Genomic DNA, 22,890 nt, shown 5'->3' on the forward strand with positions numbered 1-22,890 from the left:
ATGCATTTATGGTAAGTGTACACAACTGTACTTTCTCTGCGTTGCCCTTGGCTTACCTACTGTGCCCAAGGTATTCATAAAGTGCCTAGCTCCAGTCATTGCATTTTTGCAGGCAAAGAAATATTCAAATTTATCCATACCTGGACGATTGTCTAATTTAGGCAGAAAGCCAGGACATACTCTTGAATCTGGCATTTGTACAAAAAGTGCTAACTTCTGAGTTACACTGTAAACTGAGATCACATGTTGTACCCTGCCAAATTGTATTCCTGGGAGCAAGCTTGAACACTTCCCAGATGGCTTTCCTCACACCAGAGAAACAAGTTAATTTGACAGCCATCTTCAAACTAATGGCCACAAAGACCCTGCAATCTGCAAGACAAATACTGCAAGCCTTGGGGGTTAATGGCCTCCTGCATTCTCCTAATTCCATATGCAAGACTGCATATGAGGAAACTATAGTGGTATCTAAAAAGCCTATGGTGTCAACTGTCTCAGGCTCTAGAAACAATGATTCCCATCATACCTTGCTTATAGATAGTTCCTTTGGGCAGAGGCCTGCCACCAAAACTACCATTCACTACTCCCCAAACCCTAACAGACATCAGACTGTGCATAGGTGCTTAATTGGCAGGGAAGTGCGTTCTGGGCAAATAGAACCGAAGTAAAATGCCCCTGCATATCAATCAAAAAATTGTTAGCTGTACAGAATGCGCTGACTGCCTTAAAGGACCACATTCTTCCAGGACAATTAATGGTAAAGATGGACACCACCACCGTTGTGGTACATAAGCAAGGGGGAACCCACTCTGCAGACTAGCCGTGGCTCTGTGGAACACAGCCTTGAGCTACAAAGTACACCTACATGCTCAGTTCCTGCCCGGAAAGCTAATTACACTGGCAGACTAAGCAGACATCTCATGGACCCACACGAGTGGAAACTGGAACCAAAGACATTCAACATGTTGATAAATGGGAGAGTCCAGAGATGGACTGGTTTGCCTCCCCCCAGAACTACCAATTGGACAAATTCTGCACAAGGACTCCCCAGAAACAAGCTTGGAAAGTGGATGCCCTGTCCTTTACCTGGAAAAATCTGTTTGCCTTTCCTCCTTTGCCTCTCCTCTCCAAGTTACTACTAAAGATCAAACAGGACAAACCAAGGACTATACTGATTACACCAGACTGGCCATGCCAACACTGGTACTCCCTCTTGTACAGTCACTGCTGGCACCATGGCACCTGCCTCAGACCCCTACCCTGCTGTCACAGCAGGAGGGCCAGATTCTGCACCCTCAGCTTCAAACCCTGAGCCTGGCTACCTGATCTGTTACCATCCCTCTGTCAAGTTTGATGTCATTTTGAAGGCAAGGGGGCCTAGTACTAGAAAATCTTATGCTGAAAAATGGAAGATTCTGTTCCTGGAACTAAACTCAGGGGAATTTACCTCATTCTTCAATACTTAACTGAGATGCTTTACAATGGCCTTTCGTTTTCTTCCAAAATTCATGCCTCAGCTGTTTCAGCTCATTACAACACAGAACCACCCCTCTTCTCTCATCCACTGCTGAAGCAGTTCCTCAGAGGGGCCAAAAATTTTAGACCACCCAGGAGATCCCCTACTCCAGCCTGGGACTTTTTTTGTGCTGGAAAAACTCACTACTTTTGAGCCAGCTGCAAATGCATTGTTGAAATTCCTTTCTTGGGAAAACTGCCTTCCTTTTAGCCATCACTTTAGCAAGAAGGGTGTCTGAATTACAGGCCCTCATAGCAGTGGAGCCTTTCATCTTTCTTGCACACTGGGAGTCCCTCAGGACCAATCCCTCAATGCCCAAGGTCTTATCCAGTGTGGCTCTTAATCGGTCCATTCATTTGCCAACCTTTTCTAATCCACAGAACAAAGGGGAATGTGTACTGTACTCAAATGTTCAGACAGCTTAGATTTTACTTGGAGAGGAGTAAGCCTGTCAAAATCTGAACAGCTGCTAATTGGCTTTGCTGCAGGGGCAGAGGGGAAGGCCATTAAAGCAAACCATTTCCAAATGGATAGTGCATTGTGTTAATTTCTGCTACAAGCACCATGGAAACCCTACCCCACAGGGGAGAAGATCACGTTCCATTAGGGGTGCATCTACCTCTGCGGCCTTTCTCGGAGTCCCTACAAGGGACATCATAGAAGCTGCTACCTGGAACTCTGTACCCACCTTCAAGCATTACCACGTCTCTCTTTAAATGCAGAGCCAGGTTTGCCACTGCAATCTTGCAGGGCTTAATAGCTGGCCCTAATGCTCTAACTTCCTCCTCCCTTCCTTAGCTTTAGGAATTATCCCAAATGTGATGACTGCAACAGTGAAACACAAACGTAGTACAGTTTTGTACACTTAGCATAAATGCAGATGTTGGTGTATTCACTGTTGCAGTCCTGGTTACCCTCCCTCCAGCCCCCTGACTTCTTTTGGCTCTACCTTTCCTTGTTTGGTGTATATTTTTTTCTGGTGTACTTGCTTTTTGATGGGGGTGTACCATACCATATAATTGCTTCATATTGTGGGGGCACCTGACATCTGGGGCAAGAAACTGATGTAATGGCATCTGCTGCATGTTTAATATACCCCTGACGTTATGGAAGACTGCATCTGACGCAGAAATCCAAAGACTCTGGTATCCAGGCTGGCTGAGGGCTACCTGCAGGCAGATCCGAATGTGATGACTGCAACAGTGAATACACTAACATCTAAATTTATGTTAAGTGTACACAACTGTACTTTCAGTCCATTATACCAGGCCTAGATTTCCTGATTCTTTTAAGCAAGGTATGCAAAACTTCTCGTGGTGGCTTCATTCCCAAGATCTACGAGGACGACTCCCCTTTGTTACACCTCCACCCCAAGCCATGGTGATCACTGACTATTGTCTAGGGTGGGGTTTCATTGCTCGGGCAGGACTGTCCAAGTTACATGGATCCCAAACGAGACCTTTTGGCATAAGTGTTCTGGAGATGAGAGCAGTCCTTTTAGCATTACAAGCCCTTCATACTTCTCTCCTCTGGGAACTGTCAATTCAGTCTGACGTAGGTGTCTGGTACGCCAACAAACAGGGAGAACCAGGTCCCACCAGCTTTGTCAAGAGGCCATGAGTGTAGGAATGGGCCATTTCCAACAGTTTTCTGATAGCAACACACATTCAGGGTCGGTCCATTTTAGTGGACAAACTGAGCAGGACTATCCTTTTGTCTTACAAGTGGTCTCTGAACCCTTGCGTAGCAGAAAAGATTTTCCTCAAGTGGGGGTCAGCCTTGCTGCAATCTCTTCGCATTGCCATCCAACATGAAGTGCAGTGAGTTTTTTGCTGATTCCCCTACAGGGGGAACCCCAGAGACTCTTGTCCATGCTTGGTCATCTGTTTTTTTATCCGTACCTCCTGCTTTTCCCTCATGACAATTTACAGAAAGCTCTGTGGTTGTGGAGCAGGATTATCCTCATAGCCCCATTCTGGCCTCGTCTGATTTGGTTTCCCTGCCTACGGTCTCATCTAGTAGCTCTGCCCTGGATATTGGATCCCCTTCCAGATCTGTCATTCTTTTGGAATTCCCCCACCGAATCTGGACAGTCTCAAGCTTACTGCTTGATTGCTGCAATTCCATTAATTGCCAAGACTCCGTCTCTTCCCCCGTGAAGTCCATTCTTGTGGTGGGGCACACACCCTTGACCAGGAAGGCGTACTGTACTAAATGGAAGATGTAATGTGGTCCTATCTCGCCTACATTCATTACTGACTGGCTCAGAGCTGAGAATCTGCTCAGACTTGGCCTATAGTTACTAGCACAAAGTCTAATTGGCTGGGCTAACCTGGTATCCCAAGATGCACCACACCCAAACCTCAGATCTCGTTTGCCGCTCGAGTTAGGATGTGGTCTCTAGCTTGGCTGTGACTAAGTACCCTAAACTATTTTCATAGTTTTCTTCTGTTTAACTTGCAGACCAAAAGCTATTTTCATAGCTACGTTGTGTATATCTTGAGTGCTATATATTGTGGTTTAGACTAGTTAGTTTTGTGGTATCCTTGTGTTTGGCGGGCTAGGCCAGTTTAAATTAGAGGGCCTTGCCCTCTCCTGTCTGTTACCTTTGTTCGTGTGTTGGGGCGTTTTAAGTTAGTCCCTTTCTGCCCTTTTCTTGTGTTTGTGTGTTGGCTGTGTTTACTATGTCGGGTAAGGACCAGGAGCATAAACCTTCTGGTTTCAAGAAGTGTACCAAATGCTCTTACAAGATGTCTTTGCCTTTGAAGAAGCTTTGGGATCTTCTTCCCCTAGTGGAAAATCTAAGCCTAAATCAAAAAGAGGTCTCCGGCTCAGTCTAGTTCTTCGGAGTCATCGGAGAAGAGATTGAAGACAGTTTCACCTTCCTCTGCTCCATTGGCCTCGGAGCTGCAGGACAGTATTTCTGTGTCTGAGTAGACTCCCTCAGCTCCATTGGTGTTGGCGCCACAGGAGGTTTCCATGGTAGTGGAGCAGACATAGGTTCCGATTCTCCTGGAGCCTATTCAGAGCTGTTCTAGTCTTATGCTGGATCCTTTGGAAAAGATTTCTCGACCCCCTTCTGTGTCCTCAGTCTTCCAGGTTGTCTGTTTTGGATGTGGATAGGGTGGTAGAGGCTCCTCCAGTCGCCGATGTTGACTAAATTTTAGTCTCCGACCCTGTCTGCTCCGGAGCTTGCCCTCTTGTCTGTACCGATTATTCCTCCGAGCGCCTGTCAGAGCCTGAGTGCGCTGCCTCTAGTGAGGTCCTTGGGTCTGCCCAGATACCCCCGTTGGGCCTTTCGGTTCAGACCTCTGCTCCAACCTTCTCTGTTCCATCTTCTGGTTTTGGTACTCTGGTTTCCTCTGTCTGACCCGAGGGGGATACATCAGGACTCCAAACCTCTGTTCAGTCTCCCTCTTGGTGCATTGGCTAGGGGGAACCCCGACTCAGATTATGGTTTTGGAAACTGGTTGGTACTCTGATTCTGGTGGACCCGCCTTCGAGGCCATGAGCACACTGGCCAGGTCCTCAGTGACATCACTCAAGTTAGCCACTCCATCCCAGGACACCCCGGCTAGAGCCTCTGCCCCCTCAGTGGACAGAGGGGCTCCAAGGCCTGAGGGATACCCCCATGTGTGGTCCCCAGCTTTCTGAGGGCCCTTAAGAGTCCTTGCCTGAGGAGCCTCCCAGAAAGTGTGCAGGAGGAAGTACATAGACTCCCTATAAGAGTCTGTCACCTCAGATACAGACCTCTGATGCAGAGGGGTCCCCTAAATCGTCCAATGTCTCATTCTCTGACATCCTGGAGATTGAGGCAGGTGATTAGCCTTCCAAAACCCCCTCTGAGGAGGAGTCGGTCTTCCTCAAGGCCTTCAGAGCCCGACCTTCCACTTCCTGGGTGTGTCTGCCCTTTGAATTGTTGGATCTTATTTGTCGAAGGGTGTGGGAACACCCTAACTCCATGGAACTGGTACCCAGCCGCTCAAACAAGTTTGTCTGCACCCCCAGGAAAAGAGTTCTTAACTAAAGGAGTTCCTGTAGATGCCATGGTGGTGGCGTCTGCCACTCAGCAAGAAGTTGCAGAGGCTTCTGCTTCCGTTGATCCTCCTAAGAGTCCAGGAGTATGGATCTGTATGGGAAGTGTACCCTGTGTTCAGCAACCTTTACCCTGCGGTCGTTTACCTTTGTCACTTTACTCTGCTCCAAAGGGATCTCCTCAAAATTGGGAGACCCTTTTGGGTAACTTGCCTGAGGTGGTGAATCAGACTCAGCGCCCAGTTGTCTACCCTTTCCTCTATTGTCAACTCTACCATGAGGCTCGTATCCTATGCAGCTGAGGGGGCGGGTAGGGCAGCTAGCACAGGCGTAGCCCTCAGGAGGCAAGCCTGGATGAGTCTGTCACTTCGCGGAGGCCTTCAAGTCTTCCTTCACGGACGCTCCCTTCGATGGGTTCTCACTCTTTGGACCCAAAGTGAAAGACGCTCACCAGATGTGAGCAGGAGGGTAAGACAGTCTGCCGTAGGGGCCCGTTTTTCGCTTCTCTCTAGGCCTTATCCCAAGGCAGAGGGGAGAGAAGATGTGGTTCAGGAAGTCTCAGAAGTCTTTCCCTGCCAATTATGGTGACCCTCCGTCCAGGGGCAGAGGAGTGGGTAATTACTCTGGAAGGCGTCGCCTTAGGGGCGGGGGAGGCCCCTGCAACTCAGATTATCGCAAATCCTTTTGTGGATCCTCCTACCAGCGTCCCTGAGGGACTGCCTGACTGCTGCTCCAGAGCCGGTCGGGGGGCTGTTTTTCGAGGCACCCTCAAGCCTAGGAAAGCATCACTCAGGATCGATGGGTGCTCCGAATAATTACTGGTGGTTACACCATTCCCTTTATCACATTCCCTCCCTCATCCAAGAAAATCCCAGACGTTCTACCCAGTCAGAGATCAAGCAGTGCTAGAGGTCTCAAATCTGCTGGGAAAAGGAGTCCTCCAACCAGTCCCCTCAAACCAGATCAGATCAGGAACTTAAGATTATTTTTGGTGCCGAAAAGAACAGGGGACCAGAGACCCATCCTGTATCTTGGCCATTTAAACCGCTTTGTCCTGAAGTCCAAGTTCCGAATGGTCACTCTTCAGTCCATTTTTCCCTTTTTGGAAAAAGGAGTATGGATGTGCTCCATCGACCTCAAGGATGCCTATTACCACATCAAGATAAACAAGGCATCCAGGAGTCACCTAGGCTTCCGGCTGGGAGCCAGTCATTTCCAGTTTCATGCCCTGCCCTTTAGTCTCACCACAGCCCCCAGGGTGTTTACCAAATGTTTTTAGCAGTGGTGATGTCTCACCTGAGACGTCAGGGATTCCAGGTGTTTCCATATCTGGATGACTGGCTTCTCACTGCTCCCACCAGGAGTCTACTCGTTCGAGCAATGAAGGCTACCATCACATTGGGCCAATACCTAGGGATTACCTTCAACTGGCAAAAATCAGTCTTGCGGCCATCACAGCATGTTGCATTTATCGGCACAGAGCTAGACTCAGTCGAAATGAGGGCTTTTCTTCCAGCAAAGAATAAGGGCTACAGGCTCAAGTTTTGGCCTTACTACCCCTCAAAGTCCAGGCCAGACTTGTTCAACTACTAGGATCAATGGTGGCTATAATCATGCTAGTACCACTAGCCAGGCTACATATGCAGATCCTCCAGTGGCTTCTGTCAGTTCAGTGGTCCTTTCAGGAATTCCCTCTCTCATCCGATTCTTATTATGGAACAATGCCGACAGGACCTACGTTGGTGGCTTCATTCACCCAGTCTGAACAAAGGGAGCCCCCTGACCCTCTGTCTCCTACTGCCACAGTGACCACAGACTCTTCCCAGATAGGTTTGGGGGGCATTATCTGGGCAGAACTGTCCAAGGCACATGGCAGGACCATGAGGTACACTTGCACATCAATGTCATAGAGATGAGGGTAGTGCTAGCATTGCAAGCACTTCAGAGCTCTCTTCCCAAGGGAACGATTGCTATTCATTCCGACAGCATGTCAGTCGTGTGGTACCTGAACAAGCAGGGAGGAACCAAGCCCTATCCCCTCTGCAGAGGCCATGTGTGTGGAACTGGGCGGTGTCTTCCCAACATTTTCTGGTGGCAACGCACATTCCGGGGAAGTCCAATGTGATAGCAGACAGGCTAAGCAGAGCTATTCTGATGCCTCACGAGTGGTTCTTGAACGACCGAGTTGCAACTCAGATCTTCTCCAGGTGGGGTCAACTTTTGCTGCGATCTGTTTGCCAGTCCCCTCAATGCCAAGTGCAGCAGGTACTTCACTCTGATCCCCCCTCAGGGGGAATCACCCAGGGACGCTCCAGTCCACGGTTGGACCCCCTTGGGGCTTTATGCCTTTCCTCAGTTTCCTCTGAGTGATTCAGAAGGCAACTTCTTTGGGAAGCAAGATGATTCTAATTGCACCACACTGGCCCCGTCAAGTTTGGTTTCCTTTTCTTCGGAAGTACACAGTGGACGGCCCTTGTACTCTGGACCCAGCTCCAGACCTATTAACTCATCTGTCAGGGCGGTTCCATCCATCACTACGAACCCTCAGGTTGACAGCTTGGCTTCTCCACTTCCATCCTTAGTCAGACTACACTCTTTTGCGCCTGAGGTGGTATATATCCTGTCCGACTCCAAGTCATCCACTAGAAAGATATACTCTAGCAAATGGAGATTTGCTATTTGGGCTCAAGCACATGATCTTGACCCCTTCACAGCCCCCTTTTGTGCGGTCTTAGACTTTTTGGCTATGCTCTTCAGACAGGGTTCCGCTCCCTCTACCATTAAGGTACAGCTGGCGGCCATTTCTAATTTCCACGTTTCATATGAGCCTTCCCTTATGGGCCATAAACTTTGTAAAGCCTTCCTGAAAGGAGCCTGGTTACTTTGTCCCCCAGTAGCACAGCCAGTTTTGTCATGGGATTTAAACTTGGTGCTTCGAAACATAACTTCTGCTCCCTTTGAGCCAGCTGGCACTTGTGAATTAAAATTGGTCTTGGAAGACAGCTTTTCTGGTTACCATTCCTTCGGCCAGGAGGGTATCTGAACTTCAAGCCCTTTCCATTTAAAAGCCCCTATTTGATCTTCCATAAGGATAGGGTTTCCTTGCAACTCTACCCTTCCTTCCTAAGGTATCTTCCACCTTTTGTCTTGATCAATCCATTGAGTTGCCAGTTTTCTTTCCAAAATTTTCAAACCAAGCAGAATTCAAATTTCACTAGCTGGATGTACATAGACAGCTAAGGTTTTATTTGCATAGGACGAAACTCCACAGGAAATCGGATCGTTTGTCCTTTTCAGAGAACAAGGGTAGCCCCGTGACTAAGAGTACTATTGCTAGGTGAATTACGGACTGTATTTCTTATATTTACGAATCCGCAGGCAGAGTTTTAACTTTCCCGGTTAAGGCTCATTCTACCAGGGCTATGGCTGCCTCAGTAGCTTATGCTAGGCTCTCTTTGGATGACATCTGTGCTGCAGCCACCTGGAACTCTCCGCACACCTTTATTTCTCATTACAAGCTGAACGTGGTGTCTAGAGGCCGGGCTTCCTTTGGTTCCACGGTGCTCAGGAGTATTTTTCCTTGAGCCTCCCAGGATATAGGTGCTAGGGACGCTGTCCATTCAGTAATGAATGTAGGCGAGAGGACCACATTACATCAATTAGTTATGTACTTGCCATGTGGTCCATCTCGCCTACATTCTTACATACCCACCTTCCCCCCTTCCTGGTGGACTTGGAGGAAATTGCATTCTTAGACCCTTCTGAGGATATTTTTTCTCTTGCTTGTGAGTTTCTGAGGTTCTCTATAACACTGTTATGTGGTTGGCAAACAAGATCTGCGGTTTGGGCGTGGTGCATCTTGGGATACCGGGTTAGCCCAGCTAATTGGAGACTTCGTGCTAGTAACTGTTGGCAGAGTTGGAGCCGATTCTCTGCTCCGAGCCAGTCAGTAATGAATGTAGGCGAGATGGACCACATACATCTATCGTTATGGTAAATACATAACTAATTGTTTTTCTATTTGGGCTACTCTGAGAAATTTGAATGTCTTTACTGCTTATTCCAGTGGTGGATTGTCTCAAATTCTCCAGCAGGGGGCCACCTCTTCCACAGTGAAAGTCAAGTTAGCAGCTATATACCATTTCCATGCCAGAATGAGGCATTTTATTAAAGGTACTTTTCTACTGAGACCCCCTATTAAGCATCCTTCCCTGTGGGACTTTAACTTGGTTCTTCAGGCTTAGGTCGCACCTGCATACGAACCTGCAGCATCTGTTGATTTGAAATTCTTGTGGAAGACTGCCTTTTTGGTGGCCATCACTTCGGTAAGAAGTGTCAGAGCTTCAAACCTTGTGTGACACCCCACATCCTTTGTTTTTCATAAGGATAGGGTGTCTCAGGACTAATCCTTTCCTCCCTGAAGTTGCTTCAGTCAAATCTCAATCAGTCTCCCAGTATTCTTCCCTAACTTTCAAAATAAAGCGGAATACAAGCTACATTTGCTGGACGTTAAGACATGTTTTTACTTGGGTCTAAACCCTTAAGTCTGATCAGCTGTTTCCTTTGCTAAACTATTTTTGGGAAACCAGTTTCAAAGGTGACTCTTGCTAGATGGCTTTCCTCTTTGTATTCTAAAGCATACAAAAAACATGGATAACCAGCCATGGGTTCATGCACACTCAACTCGTTCTATGGCTACTTCTGTTGCGTTTTTTTCCAGTGTCCCTGGATGACATTTGTTCAGTGGTACCTGGGCTTCCTCTTACCTTTACTCAAACTGGATGTCTAGAAGGGCTTTTGGGTCTGCAGTGCTCATATACTTAGACCTCCCAAGATTCTGGGTAGCTGGGAACTGTCCCACAGATCAGATGAAGGTAACTACTTCAGATATGTATTCATCATAACGTTCTATCTGAGTAGTTAGACTTCATTTTTCAGCAGCCTTCCCTCCCTCCTTCCCCTGACCTTGGTTTATTTTGGGCCTCATTGTCCAGGGTCTGGTGAGCCTAGTTTTGTGTTCTGGTCAGGTGACATCTCAAGTTAGTCGGTGGCAAACCCAATCTGAGTATTGGAAGGAGGTTGCAGTGTAGTATGGATAATGGGGAGGAGCTTGGAACATGGATCTTTAGCTTGGGGAAGCGGTCAGCTTGGATCAGTTTCAGATCCAAAACCCACAGGCTGCTGACTAAGTCTGACTACTCAGATGGAACATTATGGTGAGTACGTAACTATTCCTTTCAGACACCACTACTGAGGATGTGCTTTCAGTCGTAAGGGAGGCAAGGAAATCTACCACCAGAAGATCTTGCCTGGCTAAATGGGAAAGATTTGCAAAATGGTGTCTGCAAAAGGGAAGGGACCCCAGCTCTGCCGAGCTTCCCTTGGTTCTAAATTCGTGTCAATTGGTAAAAAGTGGCCTTCTGTAAAAGTACACCTCTTCCATATTGGCCTGCCCCTAGAACCCCCCTTGCTGGCCAGGCTCTACGTAGACCTTTAATGGGTCTTGCACATGAGACCACCTAGGAAACCTATCCCTCCGCCTTGGGACTTTAACTACATTTTAGAGAAATTAATCCAGCATCCCTTTGAACCTGACAGGGCTTCCTCCTTGCAGATATGTACATGGAAGACTGTCCTGGTGGCGTCACTTAACCCAGAAGCGTGTCAGAACTGCAGGTCTCCCACAGAATGATGTTGCGAACCACCCCCTTTATTCTTAAAGGATATGCATAAAGGAGGCAACGATTTCTCTCATCCAATCCATTCATCTGCCCACCTTTTTTCCTCACCCACTAATGAAGGGGAGAGGATACTGCACTCCCTGGATGTGCACAGACAAGTTAGATTCTACCTGGAAGACCAAGCCTGTCAGACTAACCAGCTCTCTCCTTCCACCCCAGAGTCCTGAGCAAGGCAGTCTCCAAGCGAACCATTGCATGGTGGATCAGGAAAGCTATTTGCTTTTGCTACTTGCCACGGGAAGGAACCTCTAGGGGAATCTAGGCCCATTCCTCTAGAGCTGTGGCCACCTCAAGGGCCTTCATGAAAGGCCTAGGTACAGCATCCATTTTGGAAGTTGCCACCTGGGTCACTATCCACACCTTCAAAGTGTTACAAATTGGACCAAGTCTCCAGAGCTACGACAGGATTTGCCAGGGCAATCCTGCAGGGTCTTGTAGAACCCTCTGCATCTACCACCACCTTTTCATCCTCTAGCTGTGGTATGCTGTCAAGCTGTGGTATGCTCACACCTAGAATACGGCAAGGAATAGTTGTGTAAAATCGTACCATTACCATAAATGTCCTTTTCCATGTTGAAATATTCCTTCCCACCCACCACTCCCCCCAGCTCTTCTACTGAAATGTAGGAAGAATAGAAAGGTACTTCAAAAGTCACACCTGTAAACTGGCACACCTCTTGTTGGGCCTTATTCTCTGCCTGCAGGCATTCATGTTCTGAGGGTTATGTGCAGATGTCACATTTAAGGCCCCTTCGTTTTTGGCCCTATGTGTGGTGTCCCACACACTACAGCAGCCAAGTTGAAGCTTTAGTATAGAAGCAAATGTAAGAGTCACCTGAGGGCAGGAAATCCCACATCTAGAATACTGCAACATGGAAGAGGGACATCTATGGTTAAGATTTTACACAATTTCCACCTTCATTGCCATATTAGCCCCTTCATCAGGATCATGTATTGAGGTTTTTGTTGCTCTAAATTTTGCCTAGTAGACATGGAGGTTTTGAGTAACTGGGTGGTGCCAGTTGGGAAAAGTGAGATGAGGCAAGTCCTGTATGCCTTAATTGATGCAGTGTGTATTATGCCATATCTAGATCTGGCATTACGGTAAGTATCTTGTGTGCACCACACCTGATTTTTAGGTTGTTTCATGGTTGGATGTCTTGTGGTTCAGTTTCATTACAGTATTTTATCTAACAGGAGTCATGCCATTATATTTCAATGTTGCATTTCAGTGGAGTCTGTCCACATGTATTTAGCTTGGTATGGGGAGTGCCAATAAAAATGTTTATCCCTCAGATGAAATGCAAGAGGGGGGACGCCATCCTAAGCATGTGAAGCTTATGCTGTTTCTCTGTAGTAAAGCTTTTTTCTTTTTCTTTTAGTCTGAAAGACACTTTATTATGCAAGTAGTCTGTGAAGCAACCCAGTGTCCAGACACAAGGGTAAGTAATATCTGTGTGTGTGCAACTTGGTGAACTCACTTTCTCCATGTCCCCTTTTAGTTTAATTTCATTTTCATGTTTTAATCTAAAGCAGAACTTGTACAAGCCTTTTGTCTGTAGTTGCATAAACTGATAGAGCTGCTTTCTGTATTGCCTGTGACTGTTCCATTTTTTCATTAGTCTGGTACTTGGAGCATCTGTGGCTTTTTTTCACTGAAGACTCGAGGCCTACAAAATCGAGCATTGCTCGACTCCTTGCTTGGGGTTGGCTGTCCTTGCGACTCATTGCTTAGGGGTCTGGGGGTCCTTGTGATTCGTTGCTTAGGGGTCCAGGGGTCCGTGCGACTCGCTGTCGCTGCTTGGGGGTCCTTCTTGCTGTCGCTGCTTGGGGGTCCTTCTTGCTGTCGCTGCTTGGGGGTCCTTCTTGCTGTCGCTGCTTGGGGGTCCTTCTTGCTGTCGCTGCTTGGGGGTCCTTCTTGCTGTCGCTGCTTGGGGGTCCTTCTTGCTGTCGCTGCTTGGGGTCCTTCTTGCTGTCGCTGCTTGGGGTCCTTCTTGCAGGCGCTGTTTGGGGGTCCTTCTTGCTGTCGCTGCTTGGGGGTCCTTCTTGCTGTCGCTGCTTGGGGGTCCTTCTTGCTGTCGCTGCTTGGGGGTCCTTCTTGCTGTCGCTGCTTGGGGGTCCTGCCATTCTACATTGCTGTTGAATTGCTTCCCTTGTGCATATTTTGAAATTGTGTTTAGCCTCTTGTCTATTCTGGTTTTACTTTGATTCCAGTGCTATCCTGGCAAAGTGTAGTGCTTTAATCAAAAGTTACACTTGACATGTTGAACAAACTGCTAAGGTTTCCTCTGTTGCCTTGAACTATTCACTGAAAAATGCATTTCCTGTTCTTGCTGCTGGTTTGGTTGCACTGAACTCTCCTGTGTTAATTTGCTAGTTTGTGTAAGCATTGCACTGGAAATGTTACTTTAATCCTAGTCATCCTAATCTAGTAGCAGGTGGTTGGTCTGAGTTGGGAAATTTATAGAAGGGCTCCAAGTGTAGTTTGTCAGAGGGCTCTGTTTTACTGTTTGCATGTGTAAGTGCAGCATGTATGAGGAGCTGCTCATTGCACAGCAGAGGTTAGAGCCTTGTGTAAACAAACAAAGTGAATATTTTCCTATAAAACTATCCATACAACTGTACCCAGTAAGTGTTAAGCAGCTACCTTTACCATTTAGCTTGGAGCAGTTAGTTGGTTTCAGAAGCAGTACCTTTAAAGTGTTGTGAAGTGTAGTCTACACCCCAAAAAGCACTTGGCAACCCTCTAAATATTGTGCCATACCCTTGTAGATTACCCACCCATGCTCCAGGTCCTACAATTGTTTTTTTCCAATTTCTCTGGAGGCAATTTCTCAGGGTGCCCATATCACCAATGTAACAGTTCTCAACCAGTTAATCAAGGAAACCAATACAGTATGAGATGTACATACTACGGGCAAAGTTCATGTACAGACTCAAACCAGGTTGAGTTGCACCACACTTGTAAACCGTTCAGGGGCACTGTATGCAGTCTTCCTGAAGCCCAGTGATGCCACACTTTCCAGCTGGAAAGCTTATCCTCTGCATACCCTTAAACTCGACAAAAGCAACGACAAACACTTCGCATACAGCTGTGTTCGGTGGAGCCTCTAATACAAAATCTATAAGGCCAGCAGAGACCACCCAGAACTTTAGTCATAGGGGACTTCATTGTACTACACTGCCCTACTCAACAGTCTGGACAAAAATGATGTGCCTGTCTAGAGCTGGGATCTGGCAAGTTATGCATGTACTTCATTGTCCCACAGGTACCCTTATGATTCATAGTTCATGTAGATGAGAATGAGGGGACTTTCCTCAACTGTATGAAGAAACATCTCTTGGATTTAGGCTGGCTGTGCCTAGCACTGAGCAGCAGACTGCCACATTATCGACAAAATTGGCTTTGATTCTGTTGGGGGTACTATTTGTTAACCTGAGAGGACTTGGTTAGCAAACCACTTTGTTTTCCCAGTGTTGCCTGTCCCATCTAGTCTTCCTCACCATATTGCCTTTTCTAGGCAGTGCCAAATTAACAAACCTTCCGACATGCAGGCAACCCAATGAAACTAAGGTAGCTACTCATGGCTTAACTAGAAGCTCGATTACCTTAAAGTTCTCCTCATCCAGAAAAATTTAAACATCTGTGCACTTAATGAGACGTGGTAGACCACAGGAAGTCCAAGGATGTCCTTCATGGATGCATCTGCAGTCATAACAAGTGGGTTGTCCTGTCGTCAGGCAGCCCTGCAGTCGGCCGGATTCCAAAGTCCGGGTCCGGCTTCGGCTGATGTCGCACTCCACCCGACGTCATCTCTGTTGGTCTTCGGGTATAAAAGCATCAGCCGACGCCATTTTCCTCAGTCTTTCTTGCCGCGTGGCGCCCGAAGCAGAAGCTGTTCGCAAGTGCCGGTCGGTCGGATCCAGAGATTACTTCTACCGAATACTACTTCGAAGACTTCTAAAGCTAAGTACCCCGTTGGGGACTCTTTCTTGCCTCAGCCGATGTCAGAAAAAGTTAACAATTGTTTAACCTGTGGGAAACAAATACCTCATAAAGATTTCCACTCTTACTGTCTGCCTTGTTTAGGCCCAGCCCACGACGTAGCAGCCTGTTCGGCCTGTGCCTCTTTCAACCGACGAACGCTTAGGCGTCGGTCGGAGTTTGCAGAACAGTTTTTCGGTTCTGATTTTGCGTACATTATGCCGTCGGATCCTCCGACTACCCCCAAAAAACGCAAAGATAAAGACCGACACTCGCGGTCTGCGGTTTCGGCCGAAACCACGGTAAAGCAAACCGCGACTGTCTCTGTTTCGGCTGAAACCGAGAAAACTGCTCAAAGTACAGCTGAACCTATTCTTACAACTGAGGCCCCTGCTACAACTCTTGAATCGACCTCAGAAATTTTACCCACTACGGTGGTTGACTTATCAGACACCATCCCCTTGGATGTCTCTACCCCAGCAGGTGGTGCTGCTAGGCCTCCAGCTGCTATGTCCATTAAGGCCTTCGCCAGGGCTAAAGCAGCCAAGACTACTAAATCATTGCCTGTTAAACTCCCCACATCCAGGCCCCCTTCTAGTTCTCAAATGCTTTCTTTGGCAGAAGATTTAATTTCTTTAATTAGAGGATCTCAATCTCACCCAGACAGGGCCTCTCAGCCCCCAGAGAAGAGACTTAGGGCAGAGCCCCCTGAGCCAGTGTCTTCTGATGATTCTGCTGCTGAATCAGACATAACTGACCAGCCTGAGGCTCCCTTCTCCAATTTTGAAGATTCTGATGCTGAAGAATCCATTCCAGCTGCTTCCCCACCAGAAGAATTCTCCTTTGGGAAACCTTGCATGCCATGCGAGAACAGTTCCAATGGCAGCAACAGGATTTTTCAGACTCCAGAAAAGACTTAGGACTTTTCTGCACCTCCCACAGCACAGGCCCTTAGCTATACCTCCTGTTCTCTCTGTGGTGGATGATGCTTTCAATGATGTTTGCTCCGCTCCAGATTCTTTACCCCAGCCCCTGCCAAACCAGACAGATTTTACAGGGTGCCAGATACTCATCACCACCTTTACAAGGCCCCACTTGCAGACCCAGAAACTATATCCCAGGGTCCCAAGGCAGTAGCCGACCACAGCTAAAAACCCTATTCCTTCTGAAAGGGAAGCAAGGTCACTAGACAGATGGGGTAAAAGGTCTACACTTCAGCTACTCTCTCAGCTAGAGCTTTAAACTGTCAATTTCACATGATACAATACCAAGAGTTTATGCTTGATCAGTTAACTAAAAACTAACCACTGATGAATCTCTTGATAAGAAATATGTATTAGAGATGGTAAATAACATACAACAGGTTAGCAACCATTCCTTAAAATGTGGCTATGATGCACTGGAGGCTTCATTTAGATCAGCCATGACAGGCACAGTGATAAGAAGGCATGCATGGCTAAAGGAACAAGCTTTACCGGATCATGTTAAAGCTAAGTTGCTGGATGCTCCTATGGACAAGACAAGTTTGTTTGGTACACCTGCCCAGCAGGTTATGAAGAAAATGGAAGAAAAGGCAAAATCTGTTCAAACTGTTAAAGATTTCTTGCAGGTTCAACCCCAAGGTTTAGCAGGAACTGGCCTGCCAAAAATTGGTCCTTTCCTGACTCCACAAAATTTCAAAGGGGCAGGAATAGGCGTTCCAGAGGCAGAAACCAATCCAGAGGAGTTGCCTACAGAGGACGACAGTGGCAAGGTAACAACAGAGGCACAGACACAGCCACTGCCACTACATCAGCACAATCACAGTGACTTAATCCTAAATCCGCCTACCAGGGAACAAATAGCAGCTCCTCTAGGCGGGAAGTTAACCTTATTTTCAAAGAACTGGCACTACATAAAAGACAAGTGGATTTTACAAACCATAGATCAAGGTTACCGGTTTCACTTCCACACTTTACCAGTCAAAAGAGGAATGCCAAATCTACCTCCAAATCAAAAAACAGAGGCTCTACGCCAGATAATGGAGTTAGCAAACATGAGAGCTGTGGAAAGAGTGCCAACAGCAGAACAAGGAAAGGGGTTCTACTCCAGACTATTCCTAGTTCCAAGAAAGGAAAAAAGTTGGAGACCAATTCTCGACCTGTCCACCTTAAATACATACATCATTGTCCCAAAATTCAAAATGCTGACCCTACAGCAACTTCTTCCCATGCTGGGCAAGGAGTCTTGGCTGGTAACTCTAGATCTCAAGGAGGCATACCTGCACGTCCCCATTCGACCAATCTGCAGAAGATACCTCAGATTTCTTGCAGGATCAGAGCACTATCAATTCTCAGCATTGCCCTTTGGCTTATCTACTGCCCAGAGTATTCACAAAATGCCTGGCATCAGTAATCGCCCATTGCAGACTACAGGAATTCAAATTTACCCATACCTGGACGACTGCCTGCTACAAGGGGACAACAAAAGCAAGCTGACAACAGATTTACAAAGGGTCATTTACTTGCTACAAGGACTGGGATACACAGTCAATTTACAAAAGTCAAGGCTGATACCATCCCAAACAAGGACATTCTTGGGCTGAATTGGACACAGTACAACAAATGGCATTCCTGACTACAGAAAAACAAAAGAACTTCCTCTTTACTTCTTGGCACTAACAAAACTGAACAAGTTAACAGCAAGAAAAGTTCTGCAGGCCTTGGGCTTCATGGCATCATGCATAATCTTGGTCCCATTTGCCAGACTACATATGAGGAAACTACAGTGGTACCTAAAGAATTTATGGTCCCAACACAGACACAGTCTAGAAACAGAAATCCCACTAATTCCATGCTTAAAACAGGAGTTCCTATGGTGGGCTCAGGCATGCCAGTCAAACCCAGGCCTACCCTTTCGCAGATGTCAACCAAGCCAGACCATCACAACAGACGCTTCAGACCTAGGATGGGGGGCCCACATGCTGGACAAATGCGTGCAAGGATTGTGGACACAGGATCAACTTCACCTGCACATCAATCTAAAAGAAATGCTGGCAGTAAAACTGGCAATCCAAAAGTTCAAACCATTTCTCAGAGGGCCAGTTGATAAGGACAGACAACACCACAGTCATGTGGTACATCAACAAACAGGGAGGCACTCATTCATACCCCTTATGCAGAATGACCTTGGAGCTGTGGACCCTGGCACTCAGCTACAACATTCAGTTACAGGCAATATTTGTACCGGGGAAAGACAATACTCTAGCAGACATATTAAGCAGAACCACTTCGGATGCCCACGAATGGAAGCTGCACCCGGACATCTTCAAGACCATCTCAAGAAATGGGGAATGCCACAGATAGACCTATTCGCATCACCTCTCAATCACCAGCTCAAAAGATTCTGCACAAGGACATTCCACCCACTAGCATGGAAAGTGGACTCGCTCTCCTTCAACTGGAAAGGCCTAACAGCATATGCATTCCCACCTCTTCCTTTGATACACAAGGTACTACTAAAAATCAAGGAAGAACGTCCAAGGATAATCCTGATAGCTCCAAACTGGCCAAGACAACACTGGTACCCACTACTGAAGAGCATGTCTCGGAACAATATGTGGCCAATACCCCTGATGCCTTTGATAACTCAGAACAACTACAGCATCATACATCCAAACCTAAAAACGCTGCAACTGACTGCATGGAACATCACATAGCAGCAGCTAATCCAGAACTTTCCCAAAGAGTTGGACATTATTCTGGAAGCACGCAGACCTTCAACAAGAAGGAACTATGCTGGAAAATGGAAAAGGTTTGTCATTTGGAGTACGGAAAGAGGAAAAGATGTGTCAAACATAGATATGCCTAACATTCTGGAGTATCTGGCCGAATTTCTTCATTCAGGCCTGTCCTACTCCTCCATCAAGATACATGCATCAGCTATTTCAGCAGAATACAGCTTTGATCCACCTGTTTTTTCGCACCCTTTGCTCAGGCAGTTCCTCAGAGGAATCAAGAATGTAAAACCTCCAAGGAAACCACCATTACCAGCTTGGGATTTAAACTTTGTGCTAGAAAAGTTGACTATCACCCTTTGAACCAGCAGCAACAGCAGACCTACAACACCTGTCATGGAAAACTGCTTTCCTACTGGCAATTACTTCAGCAAGGAGGGTTTCAGAACTACAGGCCTTAATGGCAGTGCAACCCTTCCTAATCTTCCACCAAGATAGTGTCCATGAGGACTAATCCTACATTTATGCCCAAGGTGGTATCCAGAGTGTCTTTAAACCAGGCAATCCACCTACCTACCTTCTTTCCCAACCCACAAAACAGAGGGAAAGAATACTGCATACCTTGGATGTACATAGACAGCTACGCTACTACTTGGACAGAACAAAAATAGCAGAAAGACTGACCAACTTTTTGTAGCCTATGCAACAGGAAGGGAAGGAAAAGCTATTTCCAAACAGACAATCTCCAAATGGATAGGAAATTGCATACAATACTGTTACTCCTTCCATGGAAAACCAATTCCACAGAACATAAGACCTCATTCTACAAGGGCAACAGCCACTACCACAGCCTTCTTACGAGGAGTGGCAACCAAAGACATTATTGAGGCGGCTACTTGGACCTCCGTGCATACATTTGCCAAGCATTATAATTTGCCTCTATTCCAGATCCCGAGCAGGGTTTGCCACTGCTGTACTGCAAGGGATCCTAAACACACCATAATCTACTTTTATCCTCCTCCCCTAGTTGGCTATGGTATTCTACCCACTTGTTATGACTGCAGATGCATCCATGAAGGACATAGTACAGTTTTGTACCTACCATAAATGTAGATGTCCGAACTGGATAGCATCTGCAGTCAGGATTACCCTCCCTCCTTCCCCTCTGTGGTACTCCTAGGGTGTTTACCCTCCTAATAGCTAGCTGTTGGGGGGGAGTCTTTTATGGTGTATTTGTTTGTATATATGTATATATATGCTTATTGCTGTGTTGCCAATGTTTCCAAATAGAGGTCATCTATCCAAATTTTTAGCCTGCAAGAGGGCTACTGGCATCTGGGGCAAGAAACACTGAGGAAAATGGCGTCGGCTGATGCTTTTATACCCGAAGACCAACAGAGATGACGTCGGGTGGAGTGCGACATCAGCCGAAGCCGGACCCGGACTTTGGAATCCGGCCGACTGCAGGGCTGCCTGACGACAGGACAACCCACTTGTTATGACTGCAGATGCTATCCAGTTCGGACATCTACATTTATGGTAGGTACAAAACTGTACTTTTCAGTGCTTTCACACATGTAGACCAACCACACAGATGGTCAGTCTACTACAAAAATACCTCTAGCCTGTTAAAGGAAGACTCCACCCTAGAACTAAAATGTCAAGGTTTCCCAACTTTGTAATCAGTGCTTTATTTGTAATTTTAGCCCGTTTTCCACAACAATGGCTACCAGTGGGGCTTGATGAATCAACGTGATCTTGTTCTGCCTCAGCCCTTTCTCTTCCCCTAATACTTTGTATGATTTATGCCAGACATAAGGAAGTAACTTAGAATTTCCATGCCACTGACATGATGGGATTTGGGAGGGTCACTTACCTTCTGTAAAAGGATTGCTTTTTTGTCTCATCACCCTCATTTGTTTGAATCAGACCTTGTTTTACACTGTACTTAGAAGTTATCCAGTTAGAGTAAATTATTCAGGCTGCCTTCAGTTGTCAAACCTCATAGGCGGCACATAAGTGTTTGAAATGAAACTGTACCATATTCACTGAGCCAAATGATAGCAAATCTGCAGGCTAACAAATTCAATTCCAATTCCCCCTGCTCACCTCTAGAAAATCTTCAAGCATAACCCTACCAAATGTCAGTGGTGAGTGCAGCCAGGACCTGCTCCCGAAGACCATGAAAACAGTCTAAATGGATCTGAAAATCCTATGGTTTTTCCTGAATAGTGCAAAATATGAGCTGGTCTACTGGAATCTCTAACTTAAAACCAGCTTTGTGCCACAATAGTGGTGGACTGCAACAGTCATCCTTAAGGTTGGACCATCAGCCGACCTTGGAAACTACGGACCTATTAGTCTTTTATGCAGTCAGGGAAACATTAAACATACACCTGTTCAGGGTCTGGTTTCCCAACCCAGTTTTGGTTTTAAGGTAATGCCTACTAACCATGATGGACTTTTTGAGAAGGTCACAAAGGTAGTGATGAGGGTAAAATGGAGCATACTAATTGACCTGGCTAAGGCCTTTGATACTGTATCCCACGCAGACATTGTTCCCAATTCTGCAAGTTTACTTTTAGAACAAAAGTTAACTTGCAGGACCCAGGAAATTGGGATTGATGAAACCTGCTGCAGACTAAGCCACCAGTGCAGTCCAGGTCTGTGCTTTGCCCTGCCTTTTTGGCATACTTTGAAGCAAAAGCCAATCTCAAGGACTTCTGACTAAGCTTGCAGAATGCAAGTTGAGAGCACTTCTAGAATTCCCCTAAAGACAAACCTTGAGAGGGTTTAACAGACAAATGAGTTAAGCCATGGCTGACATCCATCAATATCAAGAAATGCTTAGTACCTTTGGGAAGTCTGCCACCCTAGGAAACTGTCCTAGACAAAACGCCCTTTAGAATATTCCCAGTAGGTTTGAGTACTTGACTAGTAATCTAGCCTTTGACCAACACATAGTAATGAAGCCTGTTTCAATCTCCTTGGACCTAGATGCTGTGCAGCTACACAAGTTAAGCTACTGTATTCTGCCCTCATTGGATCTGTTGAGTAATGCTGCCTTTAGTATGCTTGTGACCAGACCTGCTGCAACTGAAATGTTTGCAAATGTTCCTACAAAAATGCAGGGAGGGCATAAACACTCGTATTTGGTTAACCTCAAAGCCTGGTCTCTGTTTCCTATAAATTGAGGTGACCTTACCTGGCATACAAGGCATCCTTGGATTTGGCTCTGAATATTTTGCCCAACTACAAAACAGCATCAGAACTACTAGACATGTGGACCCAAGTTTAGTGACTTAAATTGCACATGTTAGACATTGCACAACTCTAAATTCAGTTCTCTGGGAATAGGTTCCCCATTCATGTGACAGTCCCTTAACCTTGTTAGTGTAACCTGGACCAGGGGATGGCAGATGGGAAATACACTTCTGTTCTGGTGCCAGTCTCTGACAAAGGCAGTAAATGACCCAAGTAATGCACACCCCTTGATTAAGGTACGAAACTTCATGGAGCACTTTGGTTTGCATGGCTAAGATTCTGAAGATGTGCTGCTAGGTTCAAAGGTGTTTACTAGGGTAATAGAGCAAGTTTAGTAGCATACTGACACCCACCTGTTTAGTTTTTCTATCTGTATAGCTTGCTTCCAGTGTCTACTTGATTATCATTGTGTTTCACTGTTGCAGTCATTACACTTGGGTTATATTGCTGGCAGGCTACCCACAGTCGGCCTGAATTCCAAAGTCTTGGTCTGGCGTCTGTTGCGGTCTCCTCTTCCCTGATGTCAGTGGGCCAGGGGTATAAAAAATGCAGCCGACGCCATTTTCTTAAGTCTTTCTTGCCGCTTGGTGCCCGAAGCAAAAGCAGTTAGCAAGTGCTGGTCAGCAGACTCCTG

At 46.5% G+C, this 22,890-nt stretch overlaps 1 protein-coding gene across 1 annotated transcript in view; it reads left to right on the forward strand.

Annotated features, from left to right (window-relative positions):
- KPNB1 (karyopherin subunit beta 1) overlaps positions 1 to 22,890 on the forward strand; it is a 2,271,876-nt gene that overhangs the window by 350,887 nt on the left and 1,898,099 nt on the right. The window contains exon 6 of the mRNA XM_044055271.1: positions 12,675 to 12,734. Coding sequence (XP_043911206.1) covers positions 12,675 to 12,734 — 60 coding nt within the window. The remainder of the gene's footprint in view (positions 1 to 12,674; positions 12,735 to 22,890) is intronic.

The sequence above is a fragment of the Protopterus annectens genome, chromosome 13.part0 (assembly GCF_019279795.1).
Source record: "Protopterus annectens isolate FY-2018-M chromosome 13.part0, PAN1.0, whole genome shotgun sequence".
Lineage (NCBI taxonomy): Eukaryota > Metazoa > Chordata > Ceratodontiformes > Protopteridae > Protopterus > Protopterus annectens.